General features: G+C 37.3%; 1 protein-coding gene across 6 annotated transcripts in view; it reads right to left on the bottom strand.

The window, feature by feature from the left end:
* The window catches only part of SYT16 (synaptotagmin 16), a 255,974-nt gene that overhangs the window by 109,034 nt on the left and 129,700 nt on the right, over positions 1 to 17,240 (bottom strand). Inside the window, exon 1 of one of the 6 annotated variants that reach the window (XM_068524010.1) lies at positions 6,239 to 6,758. The exons of the other annotated variants lie outside the window; for them this stretch is intronic. Within the exon in view, the coding sequence (XP_068380111.1) occupies positions 6,239 to 6,758 (520 nt within the window). Of the gene's footprint in view, positions 1 to 6,238; positions 6,759 to 17,240 lie in introns of those variants that run through there. 6 annotated transcript variants of the gene reach the window in all.

Below are 17,240 nucleotides of genomic sequence, written 5' to 3' on the forward strand. Positions count from 1 at the left end.
CACTGTATCCAATAACAGCAAAATGCACAGTCTTTTTAAGTACACATGAAACATTCAACAAGTTAGAACATGTTCAGGATTGTAAAACAAACTTTAATATTTTTAAACTAAAGTAATACAAAGTATGTCCTCAGACCACAACTGAATTAAACCAGAAATTGGTAACAGAAAGTTATCTAGAATATTCCCAACATTTGGAACCTAACCTACACACTTTTAAATAAACAATGCATCAAAAAGGAAGTCAAAGGGAAATTAGGAAATATTTTAATATAATGAAAATAAAAACAACATATTAATATTTTTCGATGTAGACAAAGCAGCACTTAGAAAAATGCATCCATTAAATGATTATATTAGAAAAAAGAACAAATTATACCCAAAGCAAGCAGAAGGAAGAAAATAATAAATAACAGAATTCAAGAAAATTAGGAACAGAAAAACAATAGGGAAAAATTTATGAAACCAAAAACTAGTTCTTCGAAAAATATATAGATATATAGATAGTCCTCTACTCAGACGGACCCCACACCCCTGCAAAAAATGAAGATAAAAATTACCAATATCAGGAAACAATGGAGACTACTATATATCCTACAAACACTAAAAGGATAACAAGAAAATACTATGTCCATAAATTTAACAACATAGATGAAATGAAAAACAACAATCCTTGAGAAACACAAACTGCCAAAAGTCACTCAAGAAAGACAGACATCTTGAATAATCCTATACACACTAAAGAAACTGAATTTTTATTTCAAAATCTTCCAACAACAACAAAAAAATTCCAAACTCAGCTGACTTCAATGGAAAATTCTAGCAAATATTTAAGAAATAAATACTGATTTAACACAAATTTGTCCAGACTATAAAAAGGAGAAACATTTCACAACTCTTGTTATGAGTCCAGCATTACCCAGATACCAAAACTAGACAAAGATATTGCGAGAAAAGAAAACTATAGACTAATATCCCTAATGTAAATTGATAAAAATTCCTCAACAAAATATTAGCAAATCAAATCCAGCAATATATGAAAAGAATAGTACATCACGACCAAGCAGATTTTACCCAGGTATGCAAGACAGGTTCAACACTCAAAAATTAATCAGTATAATTCATTTCAACAGATTAAAGAAAAAAATCATATGATCAGCTCAACAGATGCAAAACTGCACTTGACAGAACTCAACATCCTTTTTGATTAAAAACTCTCAACAAATTGGAATAGAAAGAAACTTCTTCTATATAATAAAGAGCATCTACAGAAAGCTACATCTAACTACTAAGTAACAGTGAAAGACAAAGATTTTCCACTAAGTCCAGGATCAAGGCAAATATACCCACTTTCACCATTCTTATTCAACATGATAATATACTGTAATCAGTCAAGAAAAAGAAATAATAGACATGGGTATTGAAACGGAATAAATAAAACTGTCATTTGTGTGATTATATTATTATCTATGTAGAAAATCCCAAAATAGCTATAAAAAAGCAATTAGAGGTGGGGCTTCCCTGGTGGCGCAGTGGTTGAGAGTCCGCCTGCCAATGCAGGGGACACGGGTTCAAGACCTAGTCCGGGAAGATCCCACATGCCGTGGAAGAACTAAGCCCGTGAGCCACAACTACTGAGACTGCACTCTAGAGCCTGCGAGCCATAACTACCAAGCCCTTGAGCCACAACTACTGAAGCCCACACCCTGAAACGGGAGAGGCCACCGCAATGAGAGGCCCGCGCACCACAACGAAGAGTAGCCCCCACTCACTGCAACTAGAGAAAGCCCACGCACAGCAACAAAGACCGAATGCAGCCAAAAATAAATAAATACATAAATAAGTTAAAAAAAAAAAAGCAATTAGAACTCATCACTGAGTTTAGGGAGGTTGCAAAATACAAGATTATATACAAACATCAATGGCATTTCTATATACTAGCAAGTAGCAACTGGAAATTTAAAGTTATAGGTATACGATTTACAATTATATCCAAGAAAAGGGAAATACTTAGGTATAAATCTAACAAAATATGTATGAGACCTGTATGCTGGAAACTACAAAACAGGTGAAAAAAATTAAGAACTAAATAAATGAAGTGGTATACCATGTTCGTAGATTTAAAGACACACTATTTTTTTTTAACATCCTTATTGGAGTATAATTGCTTCAAAATGGTGTGTTAGTTTCTGCTTTATAACAAAGTGAATCAGTTATACATAAACATATGTCCCCATATCTCTTCCCTCTTGCGTAAAGACACACTATTATTAGCATGTCATTCTCTCCAAACTGATCTATGGATTCAACAAAATTCCAATGAAATTCTCAACAAATTTTTTTGTAAAAATCAATAAGCCTAATCTAAAAACTATATGGAAACAACTAGAATGGTCAAAACAATTTTTAAAATATAAAATTGAGGGCTCACCTGATTTCAAGACCGTAATGCTATAGTAATCAAGACAGTGTGTTATTAGAGAAAGAATACAAATGTAGATTAATGGGAAAATATGTAGAGTCCAGAAATAGACCCACACTTATATAGATAATAGATTTCTGACAAAGATATCAGAGCAAACAATGGAGAAAGAATAGTCATTTCAACAAATGGTATAGGAATTATTAGTCACCTACATGGTGAGGGGAGGGCTTAATCCACACCTTGCATCATATAAAAAATACCTCAAAATAGATCATAGCTCTAAATGCAAAATCCGTAACTTTAAGATTTCTAGAATAAAACACAGGAAAAAAAATCTTTCTGACCCTGGGTTATAGAAAGATTTCTTAGATATGATACCAAAAGCACAATTCATAAAAGAAATACTTGATAAGGTGGATTTCATTTAATTAAGAATCTCTGTTCTTTGAGGGACATTGTTAAGAGAATGAAAATTCAAGCCACAAAACTGGGAGAAAATATTTTTAAAGTACATTCCTCATATTCAGAATATAAACATAGTTCCCAAATCTCAAAAATAAGAAAACAAACAATTCAGTGAAAGTGGGCAAAAGATTTGAAGACCCTACAAAGAAGTCATACAGATTACAACTACATGAAAATATGCTCAGTGTCACTAGTTATTAAGGATATGCAAATTAAAGCCAAATGGGATGTTAAAACCTATGAAGGGTCTACGATTTTATCCTACTTGCATCTAACAAGTTTGCCTGCTACTGTTTTATAGATGTTGGCAAAGATGCAAGATTCCTGGGTTAGAGACAAAGGACAATTTATTACTCACAGTACTTCCAAGTACCATGGGGGTAATGCAGAGGCAGGCCCAGATAGATTCCGTGCATGCAATGGGTTTATGTCGCCAGGGAACACCAAGCTTGGAAAACCTCTATCATTTGCAAGCAAATTTGCCTAAGCTTTGCCCTGAAGAGAGACATTAACTTTATTAGATTGGACAGCACACAAATATCCCATGTGCCCTGGAGGGACACACTATCTTCCAAGGCTGTCATACAAACACCCTTGAAAAGATAATCCAAAACAAAAGGCTGTTTGTGGCTCTGCCCTGCTCATAGGACATGCAAGACACCAATGGAGAATTATCTCCCTACATGAGTTATCACCACTCACCTATGACAGTGGCTAAAAAATAATAAGAATAATACCACAAAGTGTTGGTGAGGATATGAGTGACTGGAAATCTCATACATAACTTCTGAGAATGCAAAATTGTACTCTGGAAAACAGTGGATTTTTTTTTTATAAAGTTAAACATATACTTTCCATATGACCCGGCAATCCCACTCATAGGTATTCACCTAATTGCAAACATACTCACACGAAAACCTATTTTGCAAATGTTTATAGTCGCCTTATTCATATTGCTAAAAACTGGAAACAACCCAAATATCCCTCAACTGCTGAATGGATCAACAAATTGGGGCCTTCCTGCAATGGAATACTATTTAGCAATAAAAAAAAAAAGCAAACCATTGGAACACATGACAACACAGATAAATCTCAAGGGTGTTACAATAAGTGCATTATGAAAATAGCCAGCCTCAAAAGGCTACAAACTGCATGATTCCATTTATATGACATGCTGGAAAAGGCGAACAAGAGAAAGAGAAAACATATCAGCAATTTCCAGGAGCTGGAGGTAGGGAAAAGGACTGGCCCCAGAGGGACTTGAGTGATAGAACTATTTCATACCTGGATGGTCGTGGTGGTTAGAAGACCATGTGTGTCTGTCAAAACTCACAGAACTGTGCACTACAGAAGGATGAATTTTACTATATGTAAATTATAACTTTAAAAAGGGTGGGGGTGGGAGAGTTATATGTGTAAACTCTAGAATCAGACTACCTGAGCTCTGCCCCTTTCTAAATGTCAGTCTTGGGTAGAGTCCCAAATTCTAATCATCAATTTTCTCAACTGTGAAGTGAGAATAATAGTAGTATTTACCTCGTAGAGCTGTTAGCTTTCCTTGTTGTTCCATCATTAATTATTATTTGATGTCCTATTATATACCTAACATTGTGTTTGATAGTAAGGATACAGAAATGAATCTGTGACACGGCTGCTGGCTTCCAGAAGGCTACAGTCTAGTGAATCAACATTTCCCGAATGAACAAATGAACACAATTGTTTAATTGCCATTAGATTATTACAACGATTACAAAAATTAACAGAAGCCAGTGTTAAGCATCTATTGAGCCAAAGTCATGTTAATAATTTTAAATATAGTTCAACTTTAGCAAGAATTTTCTAAAATAGGAATAGAAATTCCAAGTCAAATCTAAGAAATCCTATTAGTAGTCCAGACATTTCTAGGATTATCTCTATAGATAATTTTAAAAGGCTTGCAATTGCATTTATATATAGTTTATCAGATTCAGAAAGAATATTAGGCTACCTTGGTTCACCAATTCATTCTAGCATTTAATACTTTAATTTGAGTAAGAGTATCAAGAAAGCATTATACATATATGTGGAATCTAGAAAAATGGTACAGATAAACCGGTTTGCAGGGCAGAAATAGAGACACAGATGTAGAGAGCGGACATGTGGACACCAAGGGGGGGAAGGGGGAGTGGGATGAATTGGGAGATTGGGATTGACATATAAACAATAGCATATATAAAATGGATAACTAATGAGGACCTGCTGTATAGCACAGGGAACTCCACTTCGCTGTACAGTAGAAACTAACACAACATTGTAAAACAACTATACCCCAATAAAAAAAATTTTTTTAAAGAAAGCATTATAAAAAGAATATGAAATTATATTTCTTCATTTACTAAGACTGTATGTACCTGGATAAAACATTCCTCTAAAAAGATAAAGCTAAGAGGGGTCACTGAAAATGGATGAAGACACTAAGAAAGTATTCCGAAAAAGTCTGCTCCCTCCGACAAGAAGAGAATTAATGAGTTCACCTTTTACATTAAAAGATCTGAAAACCTGCATGAGCTATGTGTGCATTACAAACACACATCCTATATACACACCCAACACCTTTCTCTGCCTATCAGGTATCTCTCTGTCTCTCAATAAAATGGAATGTCCTTACTTCAGGCTTAGAGTAACAGAAGCGTGAGAAATTTATGCCAGAACATACTACAGCTACTTTTATAGAGTTAATTACATTTTCACCATATTCATTATGCATTTATTGAAGGCCCATTATATGCTCAGTTCTGACAGGATGAAGCTCTATAGGCAGTTTGTTTTAAATGTGTCCTTTCCATTCAAGGCTAGAAGAAAAGCGAGCTATTCTTATTTCAAAGATTTCCTATCTACTGTCATCTCACATCACGTCTCAGTACAACACTGTGAGAAGTGTTCTTGGAGTGTTATCAACTAAAAATTTTGCAACAAGTATGGCTTTTTGCACAGGATTTCACACTGAATAATATAGTAACATCTAGAGATTCCTAACCTAGTTTAAAAAAAAGAGAATATTTTAAAAGATGTTTTAAGCAGTATGACATATGCACGAGGGGCTTCTCAAACAGAACCCATAGACTCGTTTGCACCATTTCACTTGCTCAGAACTATTGTTTTGGAATATGGAGCCCACCAATGTGGATCTTCCAAAGTTTTATATATTGAAAATATTCCTAAGGATTACAACTCTCATTAAGAAGCCAGTATGTGGAAAGGTATAAGAGATAAAAATAAAATTCAAATGATAACTAAAACAAATAAAAATAAAATGAGTAGAAATGTCCTTTGGACAAACCCATAGAAAATGATTACTGGCTAGCTTACCTAGCATTTTTCCATTAACGTTTTCTAAAATACCAGAAAGGTGGCTGTCAAAGCCCTGTTGAAGGCCACTCCTTTGCTTTTCAAGGTGATGTTCTTCCTTGGCAATAGAAGAAAGCACATGTGGTGGCTTTTGGTCATCAAGGGTCTGATTGGGCCACTGGGTCACTATGGAACAGGAGTCCTTTGCATGCTGGCTAAGTCTGGGGCTTGAACTTTGGGCAGAGTCCTGCAAATCACTATTACAACAGGAGAAATGATCCACTTCAAGAAACAAGGAATTTATGTCCTCTTGACTCCAATTGCTTTGTTCTTCATCTTCAAAGTAAGTTTCCTGAATCTGAATATCATCTAAGTCCTGGTCTAGCTTGTCACTCAATTTAGAGTCTTGTTTGTTGAAGTTAACCAGCAAAGCAGATAACGTATCTCCTGCTTGCTGGAGAGCTTCATAAACCCGAGATATCCAGGAAGAGAGAGGCTGGAAGAGGTTCTGAGCATCCTGAGATGCCATGGTCAACAGCATGGCCAGCTATCTGATGTCTACAAGTCCACTTGTTCTGTTCCTTCAATACTCTGGACTTAATGTGAACTATAGAACAAGCATGATGAGAAATTAAATTGGAGGTCTCTCAATGGCTGTGAATATTTCACTCTCAAAACTTCTCAGCTGAAACAGAGGAAAGAAATACTTACACCTGTTAAAGTTACAACCTCAGGCCCATCACCAGATTCCTACAATCAATGTCAAACAGTATTTGGGGACAAAAAGGGGTCATCATTGAAATCCTTAAGGCAGCTAAATAAAAGCGACTGTAAAAGTCTAAAGGTATCAATAAATTATTTCAATGCCTGTTCACCTCTGCAGACATGTGCAGAACTTCCATTAGCACTAATAGGCTCTATTCCTGTGGACTGAGAGAAGTCTATCCCCATAGACCGTACTTAACAGTGTGAAAAGGGATAAATGAATCTTCATTAAGAGGCAGTCGGACATGACATTTCAAAATCCAAGAAAGGTTGGATGCTTCATCTATGAATCCGCAGATCACAGACAGCAGGCTAATAAGCATCTCTGCTTCATGACACAAAGATTTATCCTTTCAAAGGAAATGTGTGCCTGGAATTAAAAAGCTTTTAACAAATCTTAGAGCAGGATTTTATATTTTTATGCAATTTCTAGAAATTATACCTATTCTTGGGAAACAACCAACCTCTGAAAGACTGAGGGTGGCAAGTGGATTACACAGCTTATTGGAGACATGTCCAGAGCATTTTGTTGCTTTTGTCTGTGTTCCAACTGCCCAAAGACAGCCCTCTACAGCCTGCGAGACTCCTGGGAGACACTCCTTCCCACGAGATTCATAACCTGAAGGAGACAGCTACAGGACGTCGACAGAGCAACAGGGCACGATGAACACTCTAGGGCTAAAGATCTATACTTTCACAGATATGCATGTATGCACACAGATATAAACATGTACACATATACCTGTGTATACATAATCATATGTTATGTGCGTTATGTGTGTACATACTTATCTTATTGCCTTTACACTGCTCATCCACAGCTCAGGATGAATGTTATACATGACAGCAGAGCCTAAATTCCTGCTTGCACTTAATCACCCCATCTCTTTTATAGTAATAGCTTCCTTCTGACCAAATCTATCAGCAATCCTGTAAATTTCAGCCATCTTGACCTCAGGCTACTACATGTGACATGATTGCCTACAGCCTCCGAAAAACTTCTCTTTAGATTCTGTGCTAGCCATACATTGATTCATTCAATAAACAAATACTGATTAAGCGCCTATTAAGTGCTGGGCACAATGCCAGGTGTAAGGTAACCCTGAGGTTTCTATCCCCATGGAGCCCACATTCCAGTTAAAGGGAAACTGAGCTCTCTGCACTTTCCTGACGCTGAATAATTCATGTGTCTGTCTTTCTGGCTCTTCCTTGTCTAAACACCAACTACATATATGCAATCACTCAATTGTCCTACAGTTTCTCCTCTTCCCCCTTTATACTCAACAGCTGGGAGAGTTGACCCATCCATAAGTCTCAATTAACACTTTTTAAAAACTCTAAAATATACATCTCCAGCCCTTAACTCAATCCCTCTTTCCAGACTTGTGTCTGGTTATCTAAGCCAGTGGTTCTCAAACTCTGCTGTATCAGAATCACCTGGTGAGCTAATAAAAAACACAGAGGCCCAGGCTAGTTGAAGGAAAAGGCTCTGGACCTTTGCATTTTTCTCAGGTTCCCCAGGTGATTCTGATAACCACCAACGTTTGAGAAATGCTAATCTAAGGAAATAGCTACGCTGAGACAACTCACCAAAATCTCAACTTCAGCTCATCAAAACCTAGCACATCATTTTTGCTACAACAAATGTTCAACACTCCAGACTCACATTTTAGTGGTTGTGAATTTCTCCATTCAACCCTCCCCCTTTCCATTCCTTCCATCCCAAGTTCTGCTAATTTGAGGTCTATGAAGACTCACTTCCATTACGTTTTGTAGAGTTATCACCTTTCCCCACACTCGAATTTCCTCAGAAATTACATACCTAATTGGTTTCAGTCTCTAATCTTCCCCGGCCTCAATCTATCCTCTAGGTTTGCTCACCAAACCTGATATTGCATCGGGTTTACTGCCTGTCTCCTCCCCTAGAATGGAAATTCCATGAAGGCAGGGATAGTGTGTTTTGTTCTCTAGTTTATTCCCAGTGCCTGCAAGTATGCCGAGCACATAGTAAATTCTCAATAAATGAATTAACAAATCCTATTTAAAATTGTGCAAAAACAGTGTCTAGCATATAGTATGTACTCAAATGTGTTAAACTGATTAACAAAACCTACTCAGAACTGTTGAAAACATCTTAATGTTACCATACAAATCCCCTGCTTGGTTACACTGAAGAGTTCTTTCAGCATTTGTTCCACCCCATTTCACCACCCACAGGGTTTTTTTTGTTTGTTTGCTTTTCCTCCACAAATATTTTGCTTAAATTAATATGCTTTGGGGCATCCCAGACCTAGAAAGTTCCCTGAAAAAACACTGTATCACTGTGCCTTAGGTACAAGAAACTTTTTAAGATAGAAATGACATTTTTCTTAATAATCCAATAATCTTTTTTATTGTTCTTTTATACAGAGAAAACTTTTTTTCATATACGACCCAAAATCTTTGAATCTACACCAGCATTTTCTTATCCAATCTTGGAACTAGTAACAACCCATGCTTTCGGTCTTATGTCTCCATGTCTTCTGAAATCTCTGTCCATCAAACCCTCATGGCAATATTTTTCAAAATAAATCTTGCATCACTCCCCTAGTTGAAAAACAAACCACAAAAAAAAAAAAAAAAACCTACTGTGGCTTCCTATTTCTTCTACTGCAAAATTTGAGCAATAGCAAATGTTAATTCATATTTGTTCACACAGAATTTTTTAAAAATTAATTTGAATGCCTCCAATTCACTACAGTCCTCACCTCTTCCTGCTGTTTATACCCACTTGCTTCACTCATTTCTGTGTAGCCTGCCTGACCCCTGGAGGCATTTAGTTTTCAAGTTCTACCCTGTAGGATAAAGTTTACATTCTTTACCATGGCAAACAAGAGGAGAGATGCTCAAAAAAATTAACAATCAGCATTGTCTTACTGCCCTTACTGCTGGGGGTGGGGTGGGGGGTCCCTAAAGGCCTCCAGCTGGGTGTCAACTCTTTTAATTGCTGAAGTACTAGCTGTGAGGAGGTCTGGGAGGTGAAACAGGACAGTGGGAGGGGTCTCAGATCAATGGCTATTTATCAACCAGCTTGCAACTATTTCAATATTTGCACAACTCACAGGGCCCTACCTTTTGTCCTAACTGAATGTCCAGCTGTGTGTGAGCTGTGCCCACTAATACGGCCCCACAGTGGGAACTCAGCCGTTCCTCACCACTCCTCACTCTGAAGTCCTATTTACCCATAACACTAACACACTAAGCATTTTCCAAAGTGACTGTGCTCTTTTCTGACCTCTGTTTGCTCTGTCCAAGGTGCCTTCTCTTCCTACCCTGCCTGGTAAATACTTACTTATTCTTTAAAATGAAACTATTATGTCAACTCTTTATCTATAATCAAAGCTGTGGCCTCAGAGTGCTTTGAATGTGCCTTTATGATATAAGGTTTTACTTGTTGTGATAATTATTGGTCAATCTTTCTCTTCCAATGGACTCTGAGACCATAAGTGCTGGGACTGTGTTTATACTTTATAGCTCCAGAACCCACACAGGGTAGGGACACTGTAAAAGTTTGTTGAATGAATGAATGAAAATTACTAATGAAAAATTTTAAAGCTAAGTAGCCCTAATTCCTTTGTTTTTCTTCATCTGTAAAGTAGATGACCTCTAACAGTTCCTTTCCACTTTAAAACCCAAGAATTTACCAGTGTGGGGCAAAAAGCATTTTAATACTGAGGCTGGATGTAGTATTCAGCAGTAAGTCACCTTTTCAGGGACTGGTTCTTTACTTTTGTCAATAACCATTGTCAGATGATCTCAGAGTGATTGGAAAGAAACCAAATCTCAGTCTATATATGAAAGGTTGTCCAGTTGTTATATTCCAAAATAGTAAGACAAAAGGGCACCTACAACTAGAATCTGAAAAATTACCAAGTTAGCAACACTAGAGAACTTTCATTTTATATTAAAGCAGTCTGAAGCCGAAAGGGCTAAGAGCTGGCAGAGTAACCATGGAGATACCTTTGCTGCATAGGTAAATTTCAACTTAATTGCTGGAACATGCCAAGTGTAATACCAGTTATACACCTGGTATCCTGTTTTCTAAGTGGTAAGAAAGCCCCCAAAACTAAGTTGATTCTGGTGCTCTAATAAAATTTTTTTAATAAAAAATAAAATAAAACCACATGAGAAAGAAAGAAGAAAAGATGGTCTAGGTCCCTGGATTAGAAAAGAAAATACATATACAGTCTGTGGTAGCTGAGAGGGCTCATTATTTGAATTAAAATAGTTGATGAATTTTCATTAGTATGAGAAGTATAAAACAAAACAACAAAAAATATGTGTATATGTGTGTTTAACATACAAGCTCCTACCACAAACATGACCAGGGCCTCTCAAAATACTCAGAATAGGGCTTCCCTGGTGGCGCAGTGGTTGAGAATCCGCCTGCCAATGCAGGGGATACGGGTTCGAGGCCTGGTCTGGGAAGATCCCACATGCCGCGGAGCAGCTGGGCCCGTGAGCCACAGCTACTGAGCCTGCGCATCTGGAGCCTGTGCTCCGCAACAAGAGAGGCCGCGATAGTGAGAGGCCCGCGCACCGTGATGAAGAGTGGCCCCCGCTTGCCACAACTAGAGAAAGCCCTCACACATAAACGAAGACCCAACACAGCCATAAAAAATAAATAAATAAAATAAAATAAAATAATTAAAAAAAAAAAAAAAATACTCAGAATAAACTAGCAATCTAATAAAGAATTAGTTAACAACTGATAAATAAAGATGAAAGGAGAGCCACCGATAAATTCCTAGGGGCTATATTTCTTTAAATTTCGTTTTAATTAGAATTACATTTTAATTATAAAAGTGTTCAATTAAGGTCATTTCAAACACAGGAAATGACTAAACAGTAAACATTAAAGAGTTTTGCTTATGCATGGGGAAAAACTATCAAATTCCTGAGCCATGTGCTTTCTCACATATTTTGATCATCCTGACCAAGGGTAATTGTGAACAGAAAAGAAGTGTGCCATCCCCAGAATAATAGTGCTCGCGGTCTTTTAAAGGTTGTTAGGTAGTTTTCTGAACTCACTTCCTATCTGATGACAGATGCTTGGCTGGAAGAAGAGAGTGATGACCTAAGAAGGAAACCAGCTTCTAGGAGCTATGCCTTAAAAATCTATGTTATTTTGGTGAAATCTCAAGTGGAAGCCTGTAAGCATGTGTGGTTTTTAGAGGATTATCAGCTCCTGGAGAGAGTCAGATACATTCTGAGAGAAAAGAAAATCTCTCCAATGATATGGCCCCCAGGTAACCAAACCCCAAATCAAAATCTTATACAAGTTCATCTACTGAAGTGTGTTAATGTTTAGCATTTTTCAAAGAAGAAATCACTTTGGAAAATCTACTCTTCTTATTCTCTACCAAGAACTGTAGGGCAATCATAAGTAAAAGTCAAGAATACTGGGCTTATGTAAAGTGCCTTCTCGCAGCCATTAGTTAACTTCCTTGTGTCATCTATTAGATGTGGGTTATTTATTAGGGTTCCCTGGAGTAGTGATGAAGCTAATTAAGCCTATAATTTTTATGACAATTATCACGCCTTTAGGAGAAAGGCATTTTGCATTACCTAGCATGAACAAGAAGGCTTAGAAAGATGAATAATACATGGAGTCAAAATAAGAACTATAAAATGGGCTGCAAGCCATCTTTAACATGATTCCAAAGAGTCTACAGGTGTTTTCTGTTAAGAGCAAATTTGTTATGTGCGTAGGAAAATGTGCCATTGAGATGAAATATCTTTTGTAGCATTTGTCCAAAATGTGTTCTAAATGCTGGAATCTTAACAAATATAAAAATGGACTAGCGAAGACTCTTGATGTTAGCAATATGGATATAATACAGCCATATTGTCAATGCTGAGGAATGGGCAATCCAATAGACCCTTCACCACTGGGCTTCAGGAGGGCAATTAGCATAAAGCAAAATACGAAACTGCCCTCTAATTGAAATATACTTTGGTCAGTAGACACTGAGAAAAAATGAGTCAGTGTGAAAAAAATTAGCAATGGCTTTGGAATCACACAAAACAAGGCTTAGTGTTGGATCTTCCCTCAATTATGGCACAGCACGGGGCCAATCAGGTTACCTGGGTGCACCTAAATGTCTTGATCTGTAACATGGAGAACACTACCCCCTGCCTTGCAATTCACTATGGAAATTAGATTGCACAATGTTTCTAAAGCACTTGGAACAGAGCCCAGTACATAACAGGCGCTCAATATCATTTATTCATTACTAAACTCAAATTTGTGACATTTTAAAAGGTAAAAGTATATTAAACTTACAATCATTTCCCTGATGTGGTAAGACCTCAGAAAAAAGATACTATAATTATAACTAACATTTGCCAAACACTTCACAGCATGCAATGCTTTTTGACAACTTATATGAATTAAAAACTCATTGTGAAGAATATTAGCCTTCCTATTTCACAGTTGAAAAAACTGAGGCTCAGAAAGAGTAAGTGACTTGCCCCAGTGGTCATACCTATAATAAAGAGTGGGGCTGATATTCCAACTCTCCTTTGTTGAATTCCAAATTCTTGCTTCAACTGCTATTCCACATCCTCACAAAATGCCAACAAGACAGTGAAGACACTAGAAATAAAACATATGGCACCCCTATGATCATAGAAGCACTATTTACAATAGCCAAGACATGGAAACAACCTAAATGTCCACAGAAACAACCTAAATGTCCATTGACAGATGAATGGATAAAGAAGATGTGGTACATATATACAATGAATACTACTCAGCCATTAAAAAATAATGAAATAATGCCACTTGCAGCAACATGGATGGAGCTAGACATTATCATACTAAGTAAGTCAGAAGAGAAAGACAAATACCATATGATATCACTCACATGTGGAATCTAAAATATGACACAAATGAACTTACCTATGAAACAGAAACAGACTCGCAGACATAGAGACAGACTTGTGGTTGCCAAGGGGATGGAGGCTGGGGGAGGGAAGGATTGGAGTTTGGGGTTAGTAGATGCAAACTATTATATATAGAATGGATAAACAACAAGATCCTACTGTATAGCACAGGGAGATCCTATATAGCACAGGATATATTCAATATCCTGTAATAAACCATAATGGCAGCCGCAAAGCACAGGGAGATCAGCTCGGTGCTTTGTGTCCACCTAGAGGAGTCAGATAGGGAGGGTGGGAGGGAGACGCAAGAGGGAGGGGATATGGGGATATGTGTATATGTATAGCTGATTCACTTTGTTATACAGCAGAAACTAACACACCATTGTAAAGCAATTATACTCCAATAAAGATGTTAAAAAAAAAGAATATGAAAAAGAATGTATGCATATGTATGACTGACTGAATCACTTTGCTATACACCAGAAACTAACACAACATTGTAAATCAACTATACTTCAATAAAATAAAATTTTTAAAATGTAACGTATTTTCCTAATAAGCAGTCAATATGGTGTTCAAATCCAGGTTTGCAGGACTCCAGGGTCTATTCTCATCCTGTTTCCACTCCACCTTGGCTACCTATTCCACTAATGAAACTCTTCTAAAAATAAAAACTTTTGCAATATTCCAAAATAAGCATGAGAAAGTAAAAAAAATTACACTTTTCCAAAGTAAGTGTAATAAAGTAAAAAAAATGCTAAACTACCACCTAAGTCAAGGAAGACTTCTTTTAACTTTTTTTTTTTTTTTTTTTTTTAATGGCTGTGTTGGGTCTTCGTTGCTGCGCATGGGCTTTCTTTAGTTGCAGTGAATGGGGGCTACTCTTTGTTGCGGTGCATGGGCTTCTCATTGCGGTGGCTTCTCCTGTTGGAGAGCATGGGCTCTAGGCACACGGGCTTCAGTAGTTGTGGCTTGTGGGCTCTAGAGCGCAGGCTCAGTAGTTGTGGCACACACACTTAGCTGCTCTGCGGCATGTGGAATCTTCCCAGACCAGGGCTCGAACCCGTGTTCCCTGCATTGGCAGGCAGATTCTTAACCACTGCGCCACCAGGGAAGTCGCCGAAAGACATTTTAAAATCTATTTTTCAAACTCCATGCAACAGAAAGCTTTGTATATGAGCATGATGATCTCAAAAAGACTTGGGTTGACCCAACAAGAATTTTTAATTGCTCAAGGTTTTTGCCACTGTAACAATAACATCTTTTAAATATTCTCCAGGGACTTCCCTGGTGGTGCAGTGGTTGAGAATCCGCCTGCCAATGCAGGGCACACGGGTTCAAGCCCTGGTCTGGGAAGATCCCACATGCCGCGGAGCAATTAAGCCCATGTGCCACAACTACTGAGCCTGTGCTCTAGAGCCCGCGAGCCACAACTATTGAGCTCAGGTGCTGCAACTACTGAAGCCCACGCACCTAGAGCCTGTGCTCCGCAACAAGAGAAGCCACCGCAATGAGAAGCCCACGCACCGCAACGAAGAGCAGCCCCCGCTCCCCACAACTAGAGAAAGCCTGCGCACAGCAACGAAGACCCAACACAGCCAAAAATAAATAAATAAAATAAATAAATTTTTTAAAAAGAGAAATGCCTTTATAAAAAAAATAATAAATATTCTCCAAATTTCATAAGCCCATTGAGTATTTTAGAGTATCTATTATATACAAGGCAGAGATGTAAACATGCTTCACAAATACTCAGTGGTTATATAGACACATAAGTTCGTCAGCATTTCCAGAGGGACTATTTAATGTGGCTTTAATAATACAATTTTCTTAATAGATTGTCACTGCTCTTGCCCAGAAACCCATTTTCAGACACACATATAATATTTTTATTGAGAATTTAAGAATGAATTATATTTGATTAATATTTACCTTTTTAAAGACCCAACCATAATGAGGAAGAATCTCATTTTGCATTATCCTAGCTAATGTGATCACAATTAACTCCCAACAAGAGTGTACCTGTGTTCCAAAGCCACTGGCACAGATCAACTGGCCCCAAAGAAAGGAGATTCTGAAATCTCAAATAACATACACAGTACAAAGGAATGTAATTAGAAGGTAACGTAATGAAATTGAGAAAGGCAAAATGCAGGCACAATTAACAGGAATTACTCTCAGACTATGAGATTTATCAGATTGTTGATTTTTGTCCCAAGAGATAGAAACATCATTCGTATCTCTTGAAAATGCACTAGGCTCAAAGATAAGGGAAAATTATGGAACTGAGGTAATTGCAGCCCTCTAGAGATAAATTAAGCAATACTGTAAATATCAGCAATCATTTAGTGTTTGTTAAATTTTTTCATTAATTATAGAAGTAATATAAGCTTTATGAAAATTTGTTTTAAAAAAGAGGGGAAGATAATGTATAAACCCTCCACCTTAACCCAACTCTCATTATTTTTGCATATTTCTTCTGTAATTTTTCTTTGTAATTTACATAGAATGGTAATCATATTACATAGGAACCTAACAGTTCTCTTTTCTCCTATTTTTCATCTAGACTTCATCACCAAGGCCTACCCATTCTTTCATCTCGTGAATCTACCTGCCTTCTCCCACCTGCACAGGTAATACCCAAATCCAAGTCACCATTACTTCCCAGCTGAACCACTTCAACAGCCTCTTAAGTGACTCCTTGCATTCTCTCCTACCTGCCCCCACCTCCACAGCCCCCACAGGACTTAGAAGGCTATGCATGGTTTGACTTCTTGTCTGTAACCACTCTCTATTTGCTATTTTTTAGCATCTCACCACCTCCTTTCAGCATCTTACTTCACCAGGCTCCTCCCACTGGCTGAGAAAGCTCTCCTCCCTCTAGGCTTCCCTCCCCTCTCCCCTAAAGCCCATTCATCTCCTTTCAGGACTTAGCTTACATTTTGCTTTTCAGAATGCTTTGCTTGACAACCAACCCCCATAATCCAGACTCAATTTTATGTCTGGATTCTCTTCTAGTACTTCTTCCTTCTTCTTATTAACACATTGTAATTGTAGCTTATTAATAACTTATGTAATTATTTCTTTTAACAGCTGTCTTCCTCATTAAACTAGAAGCTACATGAAATCAGGTTGTGTGTTCATTTCTTCTTTACCCTGTTGTCAGCAACCAGTCAATTGACTACCATAGAATAGGTAGTTTCGAATCAATAGTTTCGAATATCTAAATACACACACACAAGACAGTATTATACCCTACTTCTTTCATTTAACATTTTAAGGCATTTTGCATATTTTTACAGGGTTTGTGTTTACCATTTTTAATGATTTA

This window comes from Eschrichtius robustus, chromosome 1 (genome assembly GCF_028021215.1).
Source record: "Eschrichtius robustus isolate mEscRob2 chromosome 1, mEscRob2.pri, whole genome shotgun sequence".
Taxonomy (NCBI): Eukaryota; Metazoa; Chordata; class Mammalia; order Artiodactyla; family Eschrichtiidae; genus Eschrichtius; species Eschrichtius robustus.